General features: G+C 47.0%; 1 protein-coding gene across 1 annotated transcript in view; it reads right to left on the bottom strand.

Annotated features, from left to right (window-relative positions):
• LOC143804656 (interferon-induced, double-stranded RNA-activated protein kinase-like) overlaps positions 1-20,778 on the bottom strand; it is a 114,689-nt gene that overhangs the window by 86,704 nt on the left and 7,207 nt on the right. Inside the window, exons 3-4 of the mRNA XM_077282953.1 lie at positions 16,900-17,014; positions 804-907 (exon numbers count right to left, since the gene is read on the bottom strand). Of these exons, the coding sequence (XP_077139068.1) occupies positions 804-907; positions 16,900-17,014 (219 nt within the window). The remainder of the gene's footprint in view (positions 1-803; positions 908-16,899; positions 17,015-20,778) is intronic.

Here is a 20,778-nt window from a genome sequence, read left to right as displayed (position 1 = left end):
ATTAGTTAAGGTTTTTTATCCTTTGTTATTACATATTTAAATTAGGCCATTGGGCCAAATGCTTTTACATAACATATTATATTATTTAAATATTTTATTCTAAGATCTATTCATTAAAATTTGTTTGTGGGACAACCCCTAAGTTCATCATTATGTTTGATAATAATTAAAAACTTAAATTGTACACATTTTTTAAATAAATATCAAGGTTGTCCCGCGACTTAGTCCAAGCTTTTAATTTTGGCCCTCTTTGTATTTGAGTTTGACATCCCTGGACAAGGCTGAGCATGAGCCATCAAAGTGTAAACAGTAAAGGGTTCCCCAACTATCAGCAGAATGAAGGGAGACAGCATTCCAGTGATTGCTGCAGTATAAATATCCATGCAAATCGGTTCGACCACAGACCGCTAATTCACAAACTAGCCAAGAGTAGCAATATATGAAGCTGTCACGATCGGGTCAGGAGAGCCATGGCCAGTCTGTGCATTGCAGTGCAAGATCCACGGATGTCTGCATGAACCCTAGATATTTTTTTTCTCTTTTCCTTTTTTTCTATTTTTGCAGCACACAGATGACATCAGTGTACAAACTGTGTTTAATATTACAATGGATATGCAAAGCTTTGTAGCTTGTTTTTTTCATCAATGCAAGATTGATGAACCACTGATGGTAAAAACCTGATGCACTGACCAAACACTGATGAAAATCGGATTCAAAATACTGATGAACAACGGTCCATGTTTTTATGCATGTGAAAAATAAAAAATGTCAGAATGAGGACTAAATCTGGATACTCTACTTACTCAGGATTATGTGAAGGTCCTGCATGAGACACTTGAACAAAATTAAAAGCTTGTTTTTTCTTCTGATAGTATTTATGAAGCAGTGCAATGTAATTTTTAGGATTCTGCACAGAAAAAAAGACACATTGCTATTAAACTTACAGAGAAAATGGTTTCTAATATAATTATCTTATACTCTGCCATAGATCTGTATAACAATTTTAGTACACCACTTGAAGAGCTTATTATCTAGGTGGGGGTTGTTATAAACCTTTGGCAGCGGTGATAAGGAACTCTAAAAGTAGCTGGGTTTAAATATGGGCAGATACAGGGAAAAAAAATCGCACTGTGCTGCCACGCAGTGGCAGATTCAAATGTATTTACATTATTATTTTGTCTGGTTTTCCCTAGTTGTTTTGTAACCCATTCAGTTTGTATTGTGTTCTTACTTGTTATGATTTGCTGCCACCCAGTGGTCATCTTGGTGTTCAACATGTATATGTGTATATGTTAATGACCTGGGTGGAGACCTTGCTTTCCCGGTTAGAACCAGTTCTTCTTCCTGTTTTGTTTTGCTGTAATTGTGAACATTTAAGGAAGTCATACTTTCTGACCTGGCAAAGGAATTGTCTTTTTACCTAGCGGACCGTGATTTGCTTCAAGGCAAAATAAACTGCCAAGTAATCTACTCCCTGACTCCTTGTCTTGTGGATACAGATGTACTAGAAGAATCAGGTACGACTCGAGTAATATCTGCATGCAGTTTTCCCACACATGGCAACGTTCTCATGAGGCTGAGCATAGGACAGTCCATACGTGAGGGACGCGTGACAGAATAGTAAAAAGACATTTCAGTATATTCAGGAGGAAAGCTTTGTGAGAAGATTCTCAGCACCGCATAGTGTGTGTGTCATAAGCCGCCTGAAGCCTCAGCAGCCCAGCGCAAATCAGAGACTGTAATATGTAATACGACACCTGCCTGTGTGTGCCTCATCCAGCAGCCGCATGGTGCCCACAACTGTTCAAGACACAATCAGAACCCATCTGCCCTCAATTAAGTGATAATCCGATCTGATTTGTCATACAATCTGCTTATCTATGAGTGACTGTGACTTATCATCCACCATTTGTAAGAGCACATGTTGAAATCACAGCTTGCTGCCATCTACAGTCCGCGCCATCCGCCACGCGCTCAAAGAGATCTTGATTAATCATAGACTGTATTCCTTTCTTGCATCATCTAAAGCCCTGCTTTCTGCCTCAAAAAAGATTTAAAGTGACAGTACATCTTTATTGCAAAGTGAAGTAAAATGTCTGATATAAGCTCGCTTGCCGATGCAGTGACAGTGATGGACATTCCTGTGTGCACAGAAGTCACAGAGAGTGCAGATGCAGCCACAAAACCTAAAAGGGCACTCCACCCATCCACAAAGGCAGTGGAAAGTTACATGTACACAAAAAGTGAATATGAAAGCAACTTAAGTGAACTGTGGGAAAGAGTCTCCCAATGCATCTCAGCTTTCCCTCACGGTGATGATACAGCAGAATTAACAGCGTTCATTAACCGTTTATCTGCCAAGCAGGAATCTTATGAGAGGCTTCTTACCAAGTATACCACCTTTCTGAAAAGTAGTAATGTTCCAGATGCCTCACTAACCCTTGCCCAAATAGAAGAACTGAGCCAGCAGAGGCAGGGGACAGTGGAAAACACCAAGGTTAAAGCAGACCTCCGCATCGCCCATTTACAGGAGACCAGATCACACCGATCTGCTGCATCCAAGCAAACCATCAGGACAGCCAGATCATTACGGTCAAGCAGAACTACTAGTTCCAGGAGGTCAGTCTTAAGTGACCAACTCATCCAAGCGCAAATAGCCGCTGCAGACTTAGAGGTAAGGAGTGCCTTCTCAAAGAAAGAAGCAGAAGCAGAGGCTGAAGCCAAACAAGCACAAGCAGAGGCCCAAGCCAAACAGGCAAAAGCAGATGCCCTATTGAAAATCCTCCATACAGAAAAGGAAAAGGCCGCTGCCTTCGCTAAAGTAAAAGTCCTGGAACAAGCGTTGGGCCAGTGCACTAATACAGACTGTTTTCTCCCTACAGAGGAGGTTAGCCCGGCTGATCGCACTGCTGAGTACGTGCTGAACCAATCAGCCTCCATGCCTCCTACCAGCGATCTCATGCAACCGCCTAAACCGGATGTCGCAGTGCCGCAGACACTGGCGCCACCTCCAATCCAATCTTTAAATGTGCCTACACATCAGCAGATCTCATCTGCAGCAGACCACAAGGTGAACACCAGCGCACCGCCACAGTTCAAGCTACAGCCACCAGTCACCACAGAGGTTAAACCGCAGCTCAACCCTTATGCTACGTCATTCCACCCTGGTACAGCTCAGCCTTACACGCCAAACGACTTACCCGTCCAAGAGGGACTACAAGTTTCAGCGGCAACAAGGAACGAGAGGTCAGATCTGTCTGACTTTGCCAGGTACATGATACGCAGGGAGCTGATCAAGGTTAGCCTCTCCAAGTTTGATGACTGTCCAGAGAACTTTAGGGCCTGGAAATCAACTTTCAAGGCTGCAATCGCAGATTTAAGCCTCACCGCCAAGGAAGAACTTGATCTACTCATCAACTGGCTTGGCCCAGAGTCTACCAATCGCATCAAACCGCTAAGGTCAGTGCACATGGATAACCCAGCTCCGGGTCTCGCTGCCGCCTGGAAAAGGCTTGAGGAGTCGTATGGCAGCTCGGAGGTCATTGAGCGTGCCTTGCTCGACAGACTTAAGAACTTTCCTAGGATCCAGATGAGGGAAACTCGCAAGCTTCAGGATCTCAGCGATTTACTGACGGAACTCGAGTTTGCTAAGGCTGACCCACGCCTAACTGGTCTGAGATATCTCGACAGTGCTCTTGGTGTGAACCCCATAGTAGCGAAACTACCACATGGCATACAGGAGAGATGGACAATACAAGGCTTCAAGTACAAGGAAGATTATGGTGTGTCTTTTCCCCCTTTCTCTTACCTTTGCAGGTTTGTCCAGAATCAAGCGCGGGTGAGAAATGACCCCAGTTTCGTCTACACCAATCCTGACATGCCAATGCCACCATCTGCCGCTAAGAGGTATGACAACACCACACCAAAACGCAGAGACATTAGAAGGACTGTATCCGTCAAGAAAACTGACATCCCTTCTGCCATGCCCCCTCCTGCTACATCAGTTCTCCCTGCCCCGAGGGAAAGGGATCCCAATAGAGAGTGCCCACTCCATGGCAAGTCTCACTCTCTTCATCACTGTAGGGGGTTTAAGGCAATGCCTCTGAGAGAGCGCAGAGAGTTGTTAAAGAAACATAGAATATGTTACAGGTGCTGCGCATCTACCAACCATATTGCCAAAGACTGTACGGTAGAAGTCAAATGTGCTGAGTGCAGTAGCAATAGACATGTAACAGCCATGCACCTTGCCTTAGCTCCTGGAATTGCCCAGCATACCCCTGCCTCCAGTCCTGTACCAGTCCATGGCGGGGAGGGTGAGGGGCCAGTAGCTGCTAAAGCAACAGTCTCATCCTCTTGCACTGAAGTCTGTGGGGAGGGATCCGGTCCCAAATGCTGTGCCAAAATATGCTTAGCCAGTGTTTACCCAGAGGGGGCTGTCCGCATGTACGTTATGTTAGATGAACAAAGCAACAGGTCTCTAGCAAAACCCAAGTTCTTTGACATCTTTGGTTTAAAACACCGGCCACTCCCTACACTCTCAGGACCTGTTCCGGCCTGGTAGACACCACGGGCAGAAGGGCCAGCGGGTACATGATCTCTCCAATTAAGGGCACAAAGAGCTTTCCCTTACCTGCATTGATTGAGTGCAATGATATGCCAGATGAGAGAGAGGAAATACCCACGCCTGAGGCCGCTTATCATCATCCCCACTTAAGGCACCTGGCCAGTGAGATCCCTCCCATGGACATGAATGCAGAAATACTAATCCTTCTTGGGAGAGACGTCCTTAGGATGCACAAGGTGCGCCAGCAGTGCAACGGTCCCGATAATGCCCCATACGCGCAGAGACTTGATTTAGGCTGGGTAATCGTAGGAGATGTGTGCCTGAATAGGATGCATCACGCAGACTGTGTGAGTTCCTTTAAGACTTATGTTCTAAGTAATGGCCGTCCTACTTGCTTCAGACCCTGTCCCTGTCATTACCAAGTGAAAGAGGGGCCTTCCGACATAGTGCAGAGACCCGATGTCATTCCCACCCCTTATGATGACAGTTTGGGGGGACAGGTTTTCCGCACAACTCACGATGACAACAAGATAGCCTCATCAGTAGAAGACGAGGAGTTTGTCAATATTATGGACAGTGGGTTTGTCAAGGACAAGACCAGTCATTGGGTCGCACCCTTACCCTTTAAACTCAACAGGGCCAAACTCCCAAGCAACCGGGAACAAGCCTTATCCAGACTCAACTCCTTACAGCGCACTTTAAGCAACAAACCTCAGATGAAGGAACACTTTGTCACCTTTATGGGTAGGATATTCAGCAACAACCATGCCGAATCAGCCCCTCCACTACAAGTCTACGAGGAGTGCTGGTACCTGCCTTTCTTTGGGGTATACCACCCACGTAAGCCAAACCAAATAAGAGTAGTGTTTGACTCTAGCGCAAAGCACCACGGTACATCCCTTAATGACGTGCTCCTTACAGGTCCCAACCTCACCAATAACCTAGTGGGGGTGCTATTGAGGTTCAGAAAAGAGCGTGTAGCCATCACTGCTGACATTGAACAAATGTTTCATTGCTTTATTGTGCAAGAGGATCATAGGAACTTCCTCAGGTTTCTGTGGCATCGTGACAATGACACCAGTAAGGAGGTAATCGAGTACCGTATGAGAGTACATGTGTTTGGTAACAGCCCTTCACCTGCCGTAGCTACCTATGGGTTGCGCAGGACTGCATCTGAAGGAGGGGCAGAATACGGGGCAGATGCTCAGCGCTTTGTGGAGAGAGACTTTTATGTTGATGATGCACTGAAGTCCCTGCCCACTGAAGGGGAAGCCATTGATCTGTTAAAAAGAACCCAGAGTATGCTGTCCAAGGCTTGTTTAAGACTGCACAAAATTGCCTCCAATAGCGCAGAGGTCATGAAAGCCTTTCAACCTAGTGACCATGCTCCAGGTTTTAAAGACTTAAACCTAGGGTCAGATTTGCCACCTGTGCAGATGAGCCTAGGCCTGAAATGGGACTTGTCAACAGACTCCTTTGGGTTTCAGGTCAGCTGTGCCAACAAGTCATTTACAAAAAGAGGTGTCCTTTCTTTAGTCAATAGCCTCTATGATCCCATGGGATTTGTTGCCCCCATCACCATTCGGGGTAAATTCCTATTAAGGCAGCTTTCAGAGACTGTGAAAGATTGGGATGAACCGCTGCCTGACAGTAAGCTTAAAAAATGGGAATCCTGGAAGCAGTCCCTTCAAGCCTTAGAAGGGGTTAATGTGTTAAGACGCTATGTACCAATACCTCTTGCCTCAAGTAAAAGAACTGAGATACATGTGTTTTCTGACGCATCCACTGAGGCCATAGCAGCAGTTGCTTATCTGAGGATTACAGATTCTTCAGACAAAAACCATATTGGGTTCCTGTTCGGCAAGGCTAAGCTAGCCCCCAAACCCGATCATACAATTCCTAGACTTGAACTTTGTGGGGCAGTGCTGGCCGTGGAGATGGCAGACTTCGTGCAGCAGGAGCTAGATGTCAATGTGGACAATGTTAAGTTTTATACAGACAGCAAGGTCGTCCTTGGTTACATTTACAATCAAACCAAGCGCTTCTATGTGTATGTACATAACCGTGTGACAAGAATCAGGAAATCTTCTAAGCCTGAACATTGGAGCCACGTTTCGTCTGAACTTAATCCTGCTGATCTCGCTACCAGGGCAATATCTGCCAGTGCCCTAGTGAAATCTGCCTGGTTAACAGGCCCATCATTCTTGCTGGACAAGGAGGAAGAGTCAACTCAGGACAACTTCTTCAGTCTCCAGAATCCCAACAGCGATCCTGAGATCCATCAGGAAGTCAAGACTTATAAAACCAGAGCAGGACAGGACCGCCAGCACTTTGAATGCTTCTCGAGCTGGACGAGGCTTGTACGAGCTATTGCAAGGTTAGTCCATATTGCAAAATGTTTTTGTAAGAAAAACGCTGATACTATCTGTCAGGGGTGGCATGTGTGTAAGGAGTCATTATATGCGCAGGACATTGCAAGAAGGGAACATTGTCTTAGTAAAGGACCAGGACCTTACTCGTCCTTACTGGCCTATGGGACGGATTGATAAGCTCATTCCCAGTGATGACGGCAGCATTAGAAAAGTAGAAGTTATACTCATTAAAGATGGTGAACCAAAATCATTTTTGAGGCCCATTCACCAAGTGATTTTGCTTTTGCCTACTGAGAAATAGCCCCTTGTTAACTTCATCAGTTCACGGCGGGAGTTATCCTGTGGTCGCTGGGAACTCTTGGATTTGCAACCCTGTGGATTACAGTTACACTATGGATTACAGTTTGCTGTTCTTTTTCCTTGAGGCCTTGGCCAGTAGGCAGCCTCCCACCTTCATTACAGTTTGTTCCTGTTTTACATTTTTGCCCTTTTTTTTATGAACAAAGACTACAACTGTTCTGTTTGCATATTGTGTCTATTAAAAGTGCATCTATTCATGCCTTTCCCTTGCAGCTATTCCATGGACTTTGGGCATTTTCCAATGTAGTTAATAAAGGAGTAAAATCCCTTGGATTTTAGGTGAGGAGTGTGCTGCCACGCAGTGGCAGATTCAAATGTATTTACATTATTATTTTGTCTGGTTTTCCCTAGTTGTTTTGTAACCCATTCAGTTTGTATTGTGTTCTTACTTGTTATGATTTGCTGCCACCCAGTGGTCATCTTGGTGTTCAACATGTATATGTGTATATGTTAATGACCTGGGTGGAGACCTTGCTTTCCCGGTTAGAACCAGTTCTTCTTCCTGTTTTGTTTTGCTGTAATTGTGAACATTTAAGGAAGTCATACTTTCTGACCTGGCAAAGGAATTGTCTTTTTACCTAGCGGACCGTGATTTGCTTCAAGGCAAAATAAACTGCCAAGTAATCTACTCCCTGACTCCTTGTCTTGTGGATACAGATGTACTAGAAGAATCAGGTACGACTCGAGTAATATCTGCATGCAGTTTTCCCACACATGGCAACGTTCTCATGAGGCTGAGCATAGGACAGTCCATACGTGAGGGACGCGTGACAGAATACGCACTATATATGTGGAGCCAGTTTGATTTAATTCAGCCAATGAGGAATCCTAAGAAGTGTGGGCACATCCTGTTATGCATGTTAGTCATGTAACTACTGGCATGGCTGTGATTGGCTGCTGAAATGATGTCATGATGCACTATAAAAGTCGCCGCCGCCATTTTGGGTTCACTCTGCTGTGAATTCAGTTAGGGACAGGACGCTGTGTTCTGACTGAGAGGGCTAGTTTGAGATAGGGATTTGCTTCATTGTGCTAATTTAGCAACTGCTGTGTGAGAACCTTGTTTTTGCCTTGCAGCGCTGTTCACAGCTGTCTGCACGGTCTCTGTGTGAGTGCAGCTCACTCTGTAGTCTGTTCTGCAGCCACAGCCAGTTGTAGACAGCTCAGTGTGCGTCACTGCCTCATACTGTTCCATTGTCCTTTTTTCAATTAGTGCTGCCTGCTGCACATTGTTCCTCATTTATCCTATTAGTGGGTTTCCATCCGTATCCTGCTAGATTGTGGAAAAACGCTACATAGGAGTACATAGATGAGCTTTTTTATTCCTTGCAGCGCCATTCACGGCTGTCTGCAAGGTCTTTGTGTGGGTGCAGCTCACTCTGTAGTCTGTTCTGCAGCCACAGCTGGTTGTAGTCAGCTCAGCGTGCGTCACTGCCTCACACTGTTCCATTGTCCTTTTTTAAATTAGTGCTGTCTGCTGCACATTTGGTCCTGATTTATCCTATAAGTGGGTTTCCATCCGTATCCTGCTAGATTGTGGAAAAACACTATATAGGAGTACATAGAGGAGCTTTTTTTGGCCTTGCAGCTCCGTTCACGGCTGTCTGTAAGGTCTCTGTGTGAGTTCAGCTCACGCTGTAGTCTGTTCTGTGAAAAAAACAGTTCACCAAACACTCCACTTTACAGTTGTGTAGGCCACATTAGCTCATATTAAAGTCTAGTCCACACTTTATAAAAATTAGTGTTTCTTATACCTGTTAGCAGCTGTTCAGGAATAAGCACACTAAGCCCTTAGTACTTTTCAGCCTATCTTTATCAGTCTACCAAGATGCAGAAAGCAGGGAGTAAGGCACGTGGTCGTGGGCGTGGAGTTTCTGCAGGGAGAGGATGTGGGGATTCTGTGCCTGCTGCGGGCATCGGTGACTCATCATCCACCAGTTTTAGCAGGGAACAGTCCTTCATGCGCAGCTTTGTAGGAGCTCGCCGTACCTCACTGCTGCGGGACGAACAAATTGAAGCCGTTGTTGGATGAATGGCAGCTAACGCATCGACTTCAATTAGTGCCACATCCTCTCAGGCACAGAGCACTGAAGAGCACCCATCTGTTTCTTCACCACCTGCCAAGTTGCCCAGGCAGTCAGAGAGCCCAGGACAGGAGCCATCTCTACTTATGTTCTCTGAATCTCTTGGCTTGGAAAGAGGGGGCCAGCCAAGCAGCATTCGAGAAACTAAAGACGAGGCAGTATGCAGTGATGCGCAACTGCTTTGTCTCTCTGAATCTGAAGAGGCGGGTGGGCCAGTGCCTACGGTCAGCACACCTCAGTACGCATCTGATGATGAGACTCAGGTGCCACTTTCTGATGCATACTGTGCTGCTAAGACTACCCAGGAGAAGCAGTTGTTGGAACATCACATCATATGTGACCTACCCACCAGGTGGAATTCAACGTTACATATGTTGGAGCAGTTGTGTGAGCAGCAGGCAGCAGTAATGGAGTACCAGCTGCATCAGGCGCAAAAAAGTCGCACTGCGCGCCGTTCAGACTTCACAACCACTGAGTGGGCCACTATGAAGGACATCTGCCAGGTTTTGCGTGCCTTTGATGATTCCACGCGGATGGCGAGTGCAGATGATGCACTAGTCAGCATGACTATTCCCCTTATCTGCCTGCTTGAAAAAACACTGCAAGCGCTAAGGGATGAGGTTGTGGAAGAGGTGGAGGATGAGGAGTCACAAATGCCATCTGCTTCTGGACAGTCTGCGCAACGTGGTTCCTCACAAAGGCCTAGGCAGGGGACACTTTGTGAGGAGGATGAGGAGGAGTCAATGGAGGAGGAAGACATCTGTCCAGAGGAGGGAGTTACACAATGCTCTTTTAGTCAGTATGTAGAGGGAGGGTGGGGTGATGCAGAGCAGGCAGAGATCACGCCTCAAGCAGGGGACAGCGTTTCTTGGCCAGTTGGCAGTCTGCAGCACATGGTTGATTTCATGCTGCAGTGCCTGAGAAACGACCTCCGCATCGCCCACATTCTCAACATGGCTGATTATTGGGTGTACACCCTCCTAGATCCTCACTACCGGGACAACTTACAAAGAAAGCCTCATAACACCGTTGAACCGGGAGCGTAAAATGCGGGAGTACCAAGACACACTGGTGCATGCCATCATCTTCTCCAGTCCAGCCGAGAGCAATGCTGCTAGTCCTTTACAAAGCAGCTCAGTGCGTCGAGACAGTGGAGGAAGCTCTGCACAAAGAGGGAGCAGAAGCAGTGCCTCAGCACAAGGCAAGACCAGTTTGGCCCAAATGTGGCAAAGTTTTGAGTGCCCGCCACAAATGTCTACACCATCACAGACGGTTCCAGTCAGCAGGAGGCAACGTTTCCGTCAGATGGTGACAGACTACATGTCTTGCCGTCTCAGTGTACTGCCAGACGGCTCTTCCCCCTTCAAGATTTGGGTCTCTAAGCTGGATACATGGCCAGAGCTTAGCCAGTATGCATTGGACGTGCTGGCTTGCCCTGCTGCTAGTGTATTATCGGATTGCGTCTTTAGTGTCGCAGGTGGTGTACTAACAGACCGTCGCATGCGACTATTCTCCGATAACGTTGACCGGCTTACTTTTCTGAAAATGAACAAGGCCTGGATCTCGCAGGAATTTGCTACTCCTCTTCCAGATTAAATAATTGGTTGGCAACAGTATCCAGGTCTCCTTTTGTGTTCATGTTTCTACCACCTGAACTGTAATCCCTGGGCTCCAACACCGCCAGTTGCTGCTCAGAAGTGCCGTCTGCACAATCAACACATGACCCAGTGTTATAGGGTTTCAGTAACGTCAGCTGATTCCCAGCTGTGTATCCGGCAATGTCTCCTGCTCTGTCCAACCTCACACTACAACAGATATTAAGCTTGCTCCAGTTAGGCCTCAGCCTACACTCTGCTTCTCCTGGATTCCCTGGGCTCCAACACCGCCAGTTGCTGCTCGAAAGTGCTGTCTGCACAGTCAACAGTTGCTCCTCTGTTATTGGGGTTCAGTAATGTCAGCTGATCCCCAGCTGTGTATCCAGCAATGTCTCCTGCTCCATCCACACTCACACTACAACAGATATTAAACTTGCTCCAATTAGGCCTCAGCCTACACTCTGCTCCTCCTGGATTCCCTGGGCTCCAACACCGCAAGTTGCTGCGCGGAAGTGCTGCCTGCACAGAGAAAAACACTAGCTCCTGTGTTAGTGGGGTTCAGTAACGTCAGCTGCTCCCCTGCTGTGTGTCCGGCAATGTCTCCTGCTCCCTCCACATTCACATTACATCAGATATTAAACTTACTCCAATTAGGCCTCGGCCTACACCCTGATTGACCCTGGGCTCCCAACACCGCCAGTTGCTGCTCGGAAGTGCCGTCTTCACAGTCAACACTTGCTGCCATGTTATCGGGGTTCAGTAATGTCAGCTGATCCCCTGCTGTGTATCCAGCAATTTCTCCTGCTCCCTCCACACTAAGACTACAACAGATATTAAACTAGCTCCAATTAGGCCTCAGCCTACACTCTGCTTCTCCTGCATTCCCTGGGCTCCAACACCGCCAGTTGCTGCTCAGAAGTGCCGTCTGCACAGTCAACACTTGCTGCCGTGTTATTGGGTTTCAGTAATGTCAGCTGATCCCCTGCTGTGTATCCGGCAATTTCTCCTGCTCCATCCACACTCACACTACAACAGATATTAAACAAGCTCCAATTAGGCCTCGGCCTACACTCTGCTTCTAGCATTGACCCTGGGCTCCAACACCGCCAGTTGCTGCTCGGAAGTGTCGTCTGCACAGTCAACACTTGCTGCCGTGTTATTGGGGCTCAGTAACGTCAGCTGATCTCCAGCTGTGTATCCGGCAATTGCTCCTGCTACCTCCACACTCACACTACTACAGATTTGAAACTTGCTCCAATTAGGCCTCGGCCTACACTCTGTTTCTCCTGTAATCCCTGGGCTCCAACACCGCCAGTTGCTGCTCGGAAGTGCTGTCTGCACAGTCAACAGTTGCTCCTCTGTTATTGGGGTTCTGTAACGCCAGCTGCTCCCCTGCTGTGTGTGCGGAAATTTCTCCACTCTGTTTCTAGCATTGACCCTGGGCTCAAACACAGCCAGTTGCTGCTCGGAAGTGCCGTCTGCACAGTCAACTCTTGCTGCTGTGTTATTGGGGTTCAGTAACGTCAGCTGATCCCCAGCTGTGTATCCGGCAATTTCTCCTGTTCCCTCCACAGTCACACTACTACAGAAATTAAAGGGAACCTGTCCTCCCCAGGCGTTTGTAACTGAAAGAGCCACCTTGTGCAGCACTACTGCTGCACAAGGAAAAGGTGGCTCTTTTAGTTATGCTCCTTGCACACGCTGAAGTAAACACTTATAAAATGTGCCCCCTTATACCGTGAAACCATTCTGGAGGCGGGACTTTCCTTCTTAATGAGACGCAGCACAGCCGCAGTTAGCGCTGCCCGTCTTCTGACATCATTTGGTGTCAGGCTGACACCTTCTTCAGACTGTGCGGCGTCAGCTGATCCCTAATCGACGTGGCATGCGCTTAGGGATCAGCTGACGCCGCACAGTCTGAAGAAGGCAGAAGGAGATGAGTGAGAGGCGAAGATATGCACAGCACATGCCCATGAATCCCAGCCCCGCAGTGTGAATAAATCAGAAGACACTGCGGGGCGGATCCCGGGCAGCGCGGCCACACAGGCCCAGTCAGCCTGACATCAAATGATGTCAGAAGACGGGCAGCACTAACTGCGCATGCCCAAGGGATAATATAACAGCACAGGCTCCAGGACAGATTCAAACAACGCTGAGGAGGCAGCGCCTGGCGCCAAGGGGGTATGAATAACGGCTGTGCTGCATCTCATTAAGAAGGAAAGTCCCGCCTCCGGGACGTTTTCACCGTATGAGGGGGCACATTTTATAAGTGTTTACTTCAGCATGTGCAAGGAGCATAACTAAAAGAGCCACCTTTTCCTTGTGCAGCATTAGTGCTGCACAAGGTGGCTCTTTTAGTTACAAACGCCTGTGGGGGGTTACAGGTTCCCTTTCAACTTTCTCCAATTAGGCCTCAGCCTACACTCTGTTTCTCCTGTAATCCCTGGGCTCCAACACTGCCAGTTGCTGTTCAGAAGTGTCTTTGGCACGGGTACTCCCTCCTGCCCAGCCTGGTTCCAGCACGCCAGCTGTTTCCGGGTAGTGTCAAGGTCACTTTGCCTCCTATACGTTGTCCTGTCGGGTTAGCTAACTCTATGGTGCCTGCAGTTTAGGTGCTTCCTATGTGGGCTGCGGGAACTGGCAATCAAGGCTGGTTCCATAGTGCCAATAGGACAAGCTCCCCCTGTAGGACTGTGGGTTTTCGGTAACTACGGCCGGCTCGCAGCCTAGCAATTTTTTTTTTTCATGTGGACCTTCTGCTGCCTATCTGAGTTCCAGCACCGGTTCTTTGGAAGACAATCTTGAATAGGTCCCCCTGGTTCCAGTACCGTCAGCTGGTTCCAGGCAGAGCCTTTGGCTTAGGTGCCTCCTTCTGGGTATCCAAGTTCCACCAACGTCTGGTGGTCCTTGGTAGTGCTTTCTGGTGCAGGTACCTCTTACTTAGTAACCGGGTTCCAGTACCGTCAGCTGGTCCTCGGTAGTTCCATTGGCTCTTGTACCTTCTGCTACCCATCCGGGTTCCAGTACCATCAGCTGTTCTCGGCAGTGTCTTTGGCATGGGTACTCCCTCCTGCCCAGCCTGGTTCCAGCACGCCAGCTGTTTCCTGGTAGTGTCAATATCATTTTGCCTCCAATACTTTGTCCTGTCAGGTTGCGGTCGGGTTAGCCGACTCTTTGGTGCCTGCAGTTTAGGTGCTTCCTAGGTGGGCTGCGGGAACTGTCAATCAAGGCTGGTTCCATAGTGCCAATAGGACAAGCTCCCCCTGTAGGACTGTGGGTTTTCAGTAACTACGGCCGGCTCGCAGCCTAGCAATTTTTTTTCATGTGGACCTTCTGCTGCCTATCTGAGTTCCAGCACCATTAGCTGGTTCTTTGGAAGACAATCTTGAATAGGTCCCCCTGGTTCCAGTACCGTCAGCTGGTTCCAGGCAGAGCCTTTGACTTAGGTGCCTCCTTCTGGGTATCCGAGTTCCACCAATGTCTGGTGGTCCTTGGTAGTGCTTTCTGGCGCGGGTACCTCTTGCTTAGTAACCGGGTTTCAGTACCGTCAGCTGGTCCTCGGTAGTTTAATTGGCTCTTGTACCTTCTGCTACCTATCCGGTTCCAGTACCGTCAGCTGGTTCTCGGCAGTGTCTTTTGCTCTTGTACCTTCTGCTACCCATTCTGGTTCCAGTACCGTCAGCTGGTTCCAGGCAGAGCCTTTGGCTTAGGTGCCTCCTTCTCGGTATCAGAGTTCCACCAACGTCTGGTGGTCCTTGGTAGTGCTTTCTGGCACGGGTACCTCCTGCTTAGTAGCCGGGTTCCAGTACCGTTAGCTGGTCCTCGGTAGTTCCATTGGCTCTTGTACCTTCTGCTACCCATCCGGGTTCCAGTACCGTCAGCTGGTTCTCGGCAGTGTCTTTTGCTCTTGTACCTTCTGCTACCCATCCTGGTTCCAGTACCATCAGCTGGTTCCAGGCAGAGCCTTTGGCTTAGGTGCCTCCTTCTGGGTATCCGAGTTCCACCAACGTCTGGTGGTCCTTGGTAGTGCATTCTGGCACGGGTACCTCCTGCTTAGTAACCGGGTTCCAGTACCATCAGCTGGTCATCGGTAGTTCCATTGGCTCTTGTACCTTCGGGTAGCCATCCGGGTTCCAGTACCATCAGCTGGTTCTCGGCAGTTCCTCAGCCTTCTTGTACCTTCTGCTACATTTCCAAGTTAAAGCTTTTGGAATGGTTTTTGCTAATCACTCTGGATCTCCCTGACGACAACCCTAAAGACGATGACCTGAAGACCACCCCGAAGAAGACGACGACCCTGAAGAAGATGACGACCCCGGAGACGACGACCCTGAAGACCACCCCGAAGAAGACGACGACCCCGGAGATGACGACCCTGGAGACGACGACCCTGGAGACGATGACCCTGAAGACCAAGAAGCAGAAGAACAAGAAGCTGCAGAACAAAAATCAGAAGAACATTAAGCATAAGACTAAAAATCAGAGCAAAAGATATTATCTAGATTATAAGCAGAAGAAGACTAAGCAGTGTATGGGGGTGAGTCCATTCCTCCTCGTGGTGCCCCTGGAAAAAGCCTGCTGCTGCAGGCCAAACTGAACGCGGACAAATCCTGTTGTAACTCTTTTGTGACAGGCAGAACGGAAGGTGTAATCTTCAAACTTTTATAGATAACAACTACAGGAATGCCTGTCACAAATAAGAATATGATGAAGAAGAAGAATATGAAGAAGATGAAGTAGTAGAATATGAAGAAGAATAATAGTTGAATAAAAAGAATATGAAGAATGTAAAAAAAAAAAGAATAGGAAGAAGGTGAAGAAGAAGAAGATGAATAAGGTGAAGAAGAAGTTGATGAAAAAGATGCTGCTGCTGAGGATGATGAAGAAGAAAGTGTGGGAGAAGTAAAAAAGAAGGTGAAGAGCATGGAAGTAGTGAAACATAAATATCTGACAAAATATAAAAAATCTTAACATAGTCAATATCTTTGTAACTCCGAACGTCTTAAAAAAAAAATAATTCCTGCTATTCCATTTGATTGGGCTAAACCTCTATGCCTTTAATGTCTCCTCCACCTCCTCCAATACATCCTACATTATTCTTAGTTGTTTTCCTTCATGTAGAATTAACCTACAAGGAAAGAAAGGGTTTATTTTAATTCCGATATTTTTGTCCCATTGACTTGCATTGGTATCGGGTATCGGTATCGGCGATATCCGATATTTTTTGGATATTGGCTGATCCAATCTGATACCGATATTTCCGAATATTGGATGGTATCACTCAACACTAGCCATGAGGCTTCATAAACATCTCACCTCAGGTGGCAACCTGACATGTCTCTCAGGGTGCAGCATTTTTTCACCCCATAGGCATGACATACATTTGGTTTTGTGTGGTTATAGTTCATAAGGGAAAACTGTGGTGTAGTTATAACTCATAAGGGAAGTCTGTGTGGCAGTTACAGTGCATAAAGGGAGACTGTGTGGAGGTTATAGTTCATAAGAGAAGACAGTGTGGAAGTTATTGTTCATAAGGAAGGACTTGTATGGCAAAGTAAAGGCAATATTTTATAAGAGAGGACCGTGTCTAAAAAATGTACCACAGGAAGGATAATGGGTATTGTTCCACTTAAAAGTGGCTGTAAACATTAAGCTCTTGTGCGTCTGGGGGAGGGGGGGGATGAAAAAATGTGTTTTAATACAAAAGTATATTTAAAAAAAAGATGGCATGCAGTAAAAAGACAAAGTGCAGTAACTAGGCGAATATAACGGGGACTGCAACAAAAAACGCTCTAAGGCTTTCCACAAATCTTTTTTTGTGTATACATTCTGCATTTCAGCCATATATTATCCATATGTGTACTATCATTAAATAGAACATTATGCAATGTGAATGACAGAAAGGAAAAGCTCTGAAAACTCACTTTATTTCCAACAGCTTGCAAAGCTTTTTTGGCTGCTTGGTTCTCTGCTAATTTCTTACTTTTGCCTTCAGCTTCTCCAACCATTTCTCCATCAATAGAAACTTGACAAACAAAACTTGAAAAGAAAAAGAGATATGTCTTGATGTCAGGTTTTAACCTATCTTTACACAGACTGTGCAGTGATTTTTCCAGCATAAGCGACAGATGGATTTCTCTGATGTATGCAGTAGTATATGTCCCCCATGGGCTCCCATGATTAATAAGGAGCGCAACAAACTTTTTCTCTTGCTTCCCCCTTAGAACGTCAACTTTTTATGCCCAGTGCAGGTGTGAAGTCAATTCTAGTGCACCGATTCCTATTGACTACCCAGTACTATAGTAAGAAAATGTCAACCACCTGTGTTCATAATAGAATCTGTGCCCATGGGCACATAAGATGGGTGTTCTAAAAGGGGAAATGCCAACAGACAACATAAGGGTACGTTCACACAGGACTTTTTTGCTGCCTTTTTTTTGCTGCTTTTTTTTATGCTAATTTTCAGCTGCTTTTTACAGTACCAGTAAAGCCTATGAGATTTCAGAAATCTCATGCACACACGTTGGTTTTTTGTTTGATCAGTATTTTCTGCTTTGCTGCTTTTTTTGGACATAGGGCATGTCACTTCTTTCAGCGTTTTTGCTGCGTTTTTGCAGCGTTTTTTCACCCATTGACTTGAATGGGTGATGAAAAAAACGCTGCAAAAACGCTGAAAAAACGCATGTAGCATTATTTGCTGCGTTTTTTGTGCAGAAAATCATGGCCAGCAGGAAGGGATCTCACAGCCAAGAGCTTAGGGGTGTGGTTAGTAAGGTGTGAAGAGCCATTGTGAGGTGTCCTGATTGTGATCTATTGTGAGGGAGTTCCTGGTAGTAAGGTGTGAAGAGCCATTGTGAGGTGTCCTAGCAGCTGAAAATTGGCATAAAAAAAGCAGCAAAAATCTGCAGCAAAAATCTGCAGCAAAAATCTGCAGCAAAAAAGTCCTGTGTGAACATACCCAAAAAAACGCACCAAATATGCACCAAAATAACGCACCTAAATTAGCATAAAAAAAGCAGCAAAAAAAAGCAGCAAAAAAGTCCTGTGTGAACGTACCCTAAGAATGTAACAGAAATATCAAGGCATAACAGCATTTAAAAAAAAAAACGATGCCCAGTGAAAATGGAAGGTGGCACGGGCATATAGTGTTGCATAAAAATAATATAATTAAAACCATAATATTGGGGTTTACACACAGAAGTGATAAGAGTCGAACTGAAAAGAAAAAAACACAACCCATTGCTGGGTGTTACATTATGCCACATTTGTAATATTACAGTGCCTTGAAAAAATATTCATCTCCACATTACACCCAGAAACTTAAATCTATTTTAGTAGAATCTTATATGATATACAAACATAAAGTAGCAAGTATTTGTGAAGCGTAAAGGAAATGATAGAAGGTTTTCTAAATATTTTAAAAATATGAATCTGAAAATTCTGACATGCATTGGGTTTCAGCCAGGGCCGGACTGGCCATAGGGCAGTTCTGGCAAATGCCAGAAGGGCCGATGGCAGTAGTGGGCCGCTCGAATGTGCCGCTGTCGGCACACTCCCCACGCTGTCGCGGCACACTCCCGGCCCCGCATTCAACTATACCGGCGTCATAGACGCCGGTACAGTTGAATGCAATGATGGAGGAGAGAGCGTCTGCTGACGCCCCCTCTCCCATCATTCCCCGCTCTGCCTGCCGCTGACACTGCGGGTGCGCGATGACGTCATATCATCGCGCACCTGCTGTGTGACCGGGCGGGCAGACTGCGACTGCTGAGACCAGAGCCAGAGCAGCGCGGGACATGAGGAGAGAGGTGAGTAGAGTGTTTGGTTTTTTTTTTATCAATGAGTGATGACTGGATTGTGGAGCTATTGGGGGGGGGCTGCCTGCCTGCATTACTTTCTATGGGGGCTGCCTACCTGCATTACTTTCTATGGGGGCTGCCTGCCTGCATTACTTTCTATGGGGGCTGCCTGCCTGCATTACATTCTATGGGGGCTGCCTGCCTGCATTACATTCTATGGGGGCTGCCTGCCTGCATTACATTCTATGGGGGGCTGCCTGCCTGCATTACTTTCTATGGGGGCTGCCTGCCTGCATTACTTTCTATGGGGGCTGCCTGCCTGCATTACTTTCTATGGGGGCTGCCTGCCTGCATTACATTCTATGGGGGCTGCCTGCCTGCATTACATTCTATGGGGGCTGCCTGCCTGCATTACATTCTATGGGGGGCTGCCTGCCTGCATTACATTCTATGGGGGGCTGCCTGCCTGCATTACATTCTATGGGGGCTGCCTGCCTGCATTACATTCTATGGGGGCTGCCTGCCTGCATTACATTCTATGGGGGCTGCCTGCCTGCATTACATTCTATGGGGGCTGCCTGCCTGCATTACATTCTATGGGGGCTGCCTGCCTGCATTACATTCTATGGGGGCTGCCTGCCTGCATTACATTCTATGGGGGCTGTGCTGCATTATATTGTATGGTGTCTGCTGCATTACATTCTATGGGGGCTGGCTGCATTCCATTCCATGGGCATGTGCTGCATTATATTCTATGGGGCTGGCTGCATTCCATTCCATGGGCCTGTGCTGCATTATATTCTATGGGGCTGGCTGCATTCCATTCTATGGGCCTGTGCTGCATTATATTCTATGGGGCTATGCTGCATTACATTCTATGGGGCTGTGCTGCATTACATTCTATGGGGCTGTGCTGCATTACATTCTATGGGGGCTGCCTGCATTACATTCTATGGGGGCTGCCTGCATTACATTCTATGGGGGCTGTGCTGCATTATATTGTATGGTGGCTGCCTGCATTACATTCTATGGGGGCTGGCTGCATTCCATTCCATGGGCCTGTGCTGCATTATATTCTATGGGGCTGGCTGCATTCCATTCCATGGGCCTGTGCTGCATTATATTCTATGGGGCTGGCTGCATTCCATTCTATGGGCCTGTGCTGCATTATATTCTATGGGGCTGGCTGCATTACATTGTATGGTGGCTGTGCTGCATTATATTGTATGGGGCTGTGCTGCATTATATTCTATGGGGCTGTGCTGCATTATATTCTATGGGGCTGTGTTGTATTACATTCTATGGGGCTGTGCTGCATTTAATTCTATGGGGCTGGCTGCATTACATTCTATGGGGGCTGTGCTGCATTACATTCTATGGGGCTGGCTGCATTACATTCTATGGGGGCTGTGCTGCATTACATTCTATGGGGGCTGTGCTGTATTACATTGTATGGGGGCTGTGCTGTATTACATTCTATGGGGGCTGTGCTGTATTACATTCTATGGGGGCTGTGCTGTATTACATTCTATGGGGGCTGTGCTGCATTACATTCTATGGGGGCTGTGCTGTATTACATTCTATGGGGGCTGTGCTGTATTACATTCTATGGGGGCTGTGCTGTATTACATTCTATGGGGGCTGTGCTGTATTACATTCTATGGGGGCTGTGCTGCATTACATTCTATGGGGACTGTGCTGCATTAAATTATATGGGGCTGTTCTGTATTACATTCTATGGGGCTGGCTGCATTACATTCTATGGGGGCTGTGCTGTATTACATTCTATGGGGGCTGTGCTGTATTACATTCTATGGGGCTGGCTGCATTACATTCTATGGGGGCTGTGCTGTATTACATTCTATGGGGGCTGTGCTGTATTACATTCTATGGGGGCTGTGCTGTATTACATTCTATGGGGGCTGTGCTGTATTACATTCTATGGGGGCTGTGCTGTATTATAGTCTATGGGGGCTGTGCTGTATTATAGTCTATGGGGGCTGT

The sequence above is a fragment of the Ranitomeya variabilis genome, chromosome 2 (assembly GCF_051348905.1).
Source record: "Ranitomeya variabilis isolate aRanVar5 chromosome 2, aRanVar5.hap1, whole genome shotgun sequence".
In the NCBI taxonomy this organism is placed as follows: domain Eukaryota; kingdom Metazoa; phylum Chordata; class Amphibia; order Anura; family Dendrobatidae; genus Ranitomeya; species Ranitomeya variabilis.
The sequence above is the reverse complement of the archived record's forward strand: the minus strand, read 5'-3'. Positions and strand labels throughout refer to the sequence as shown.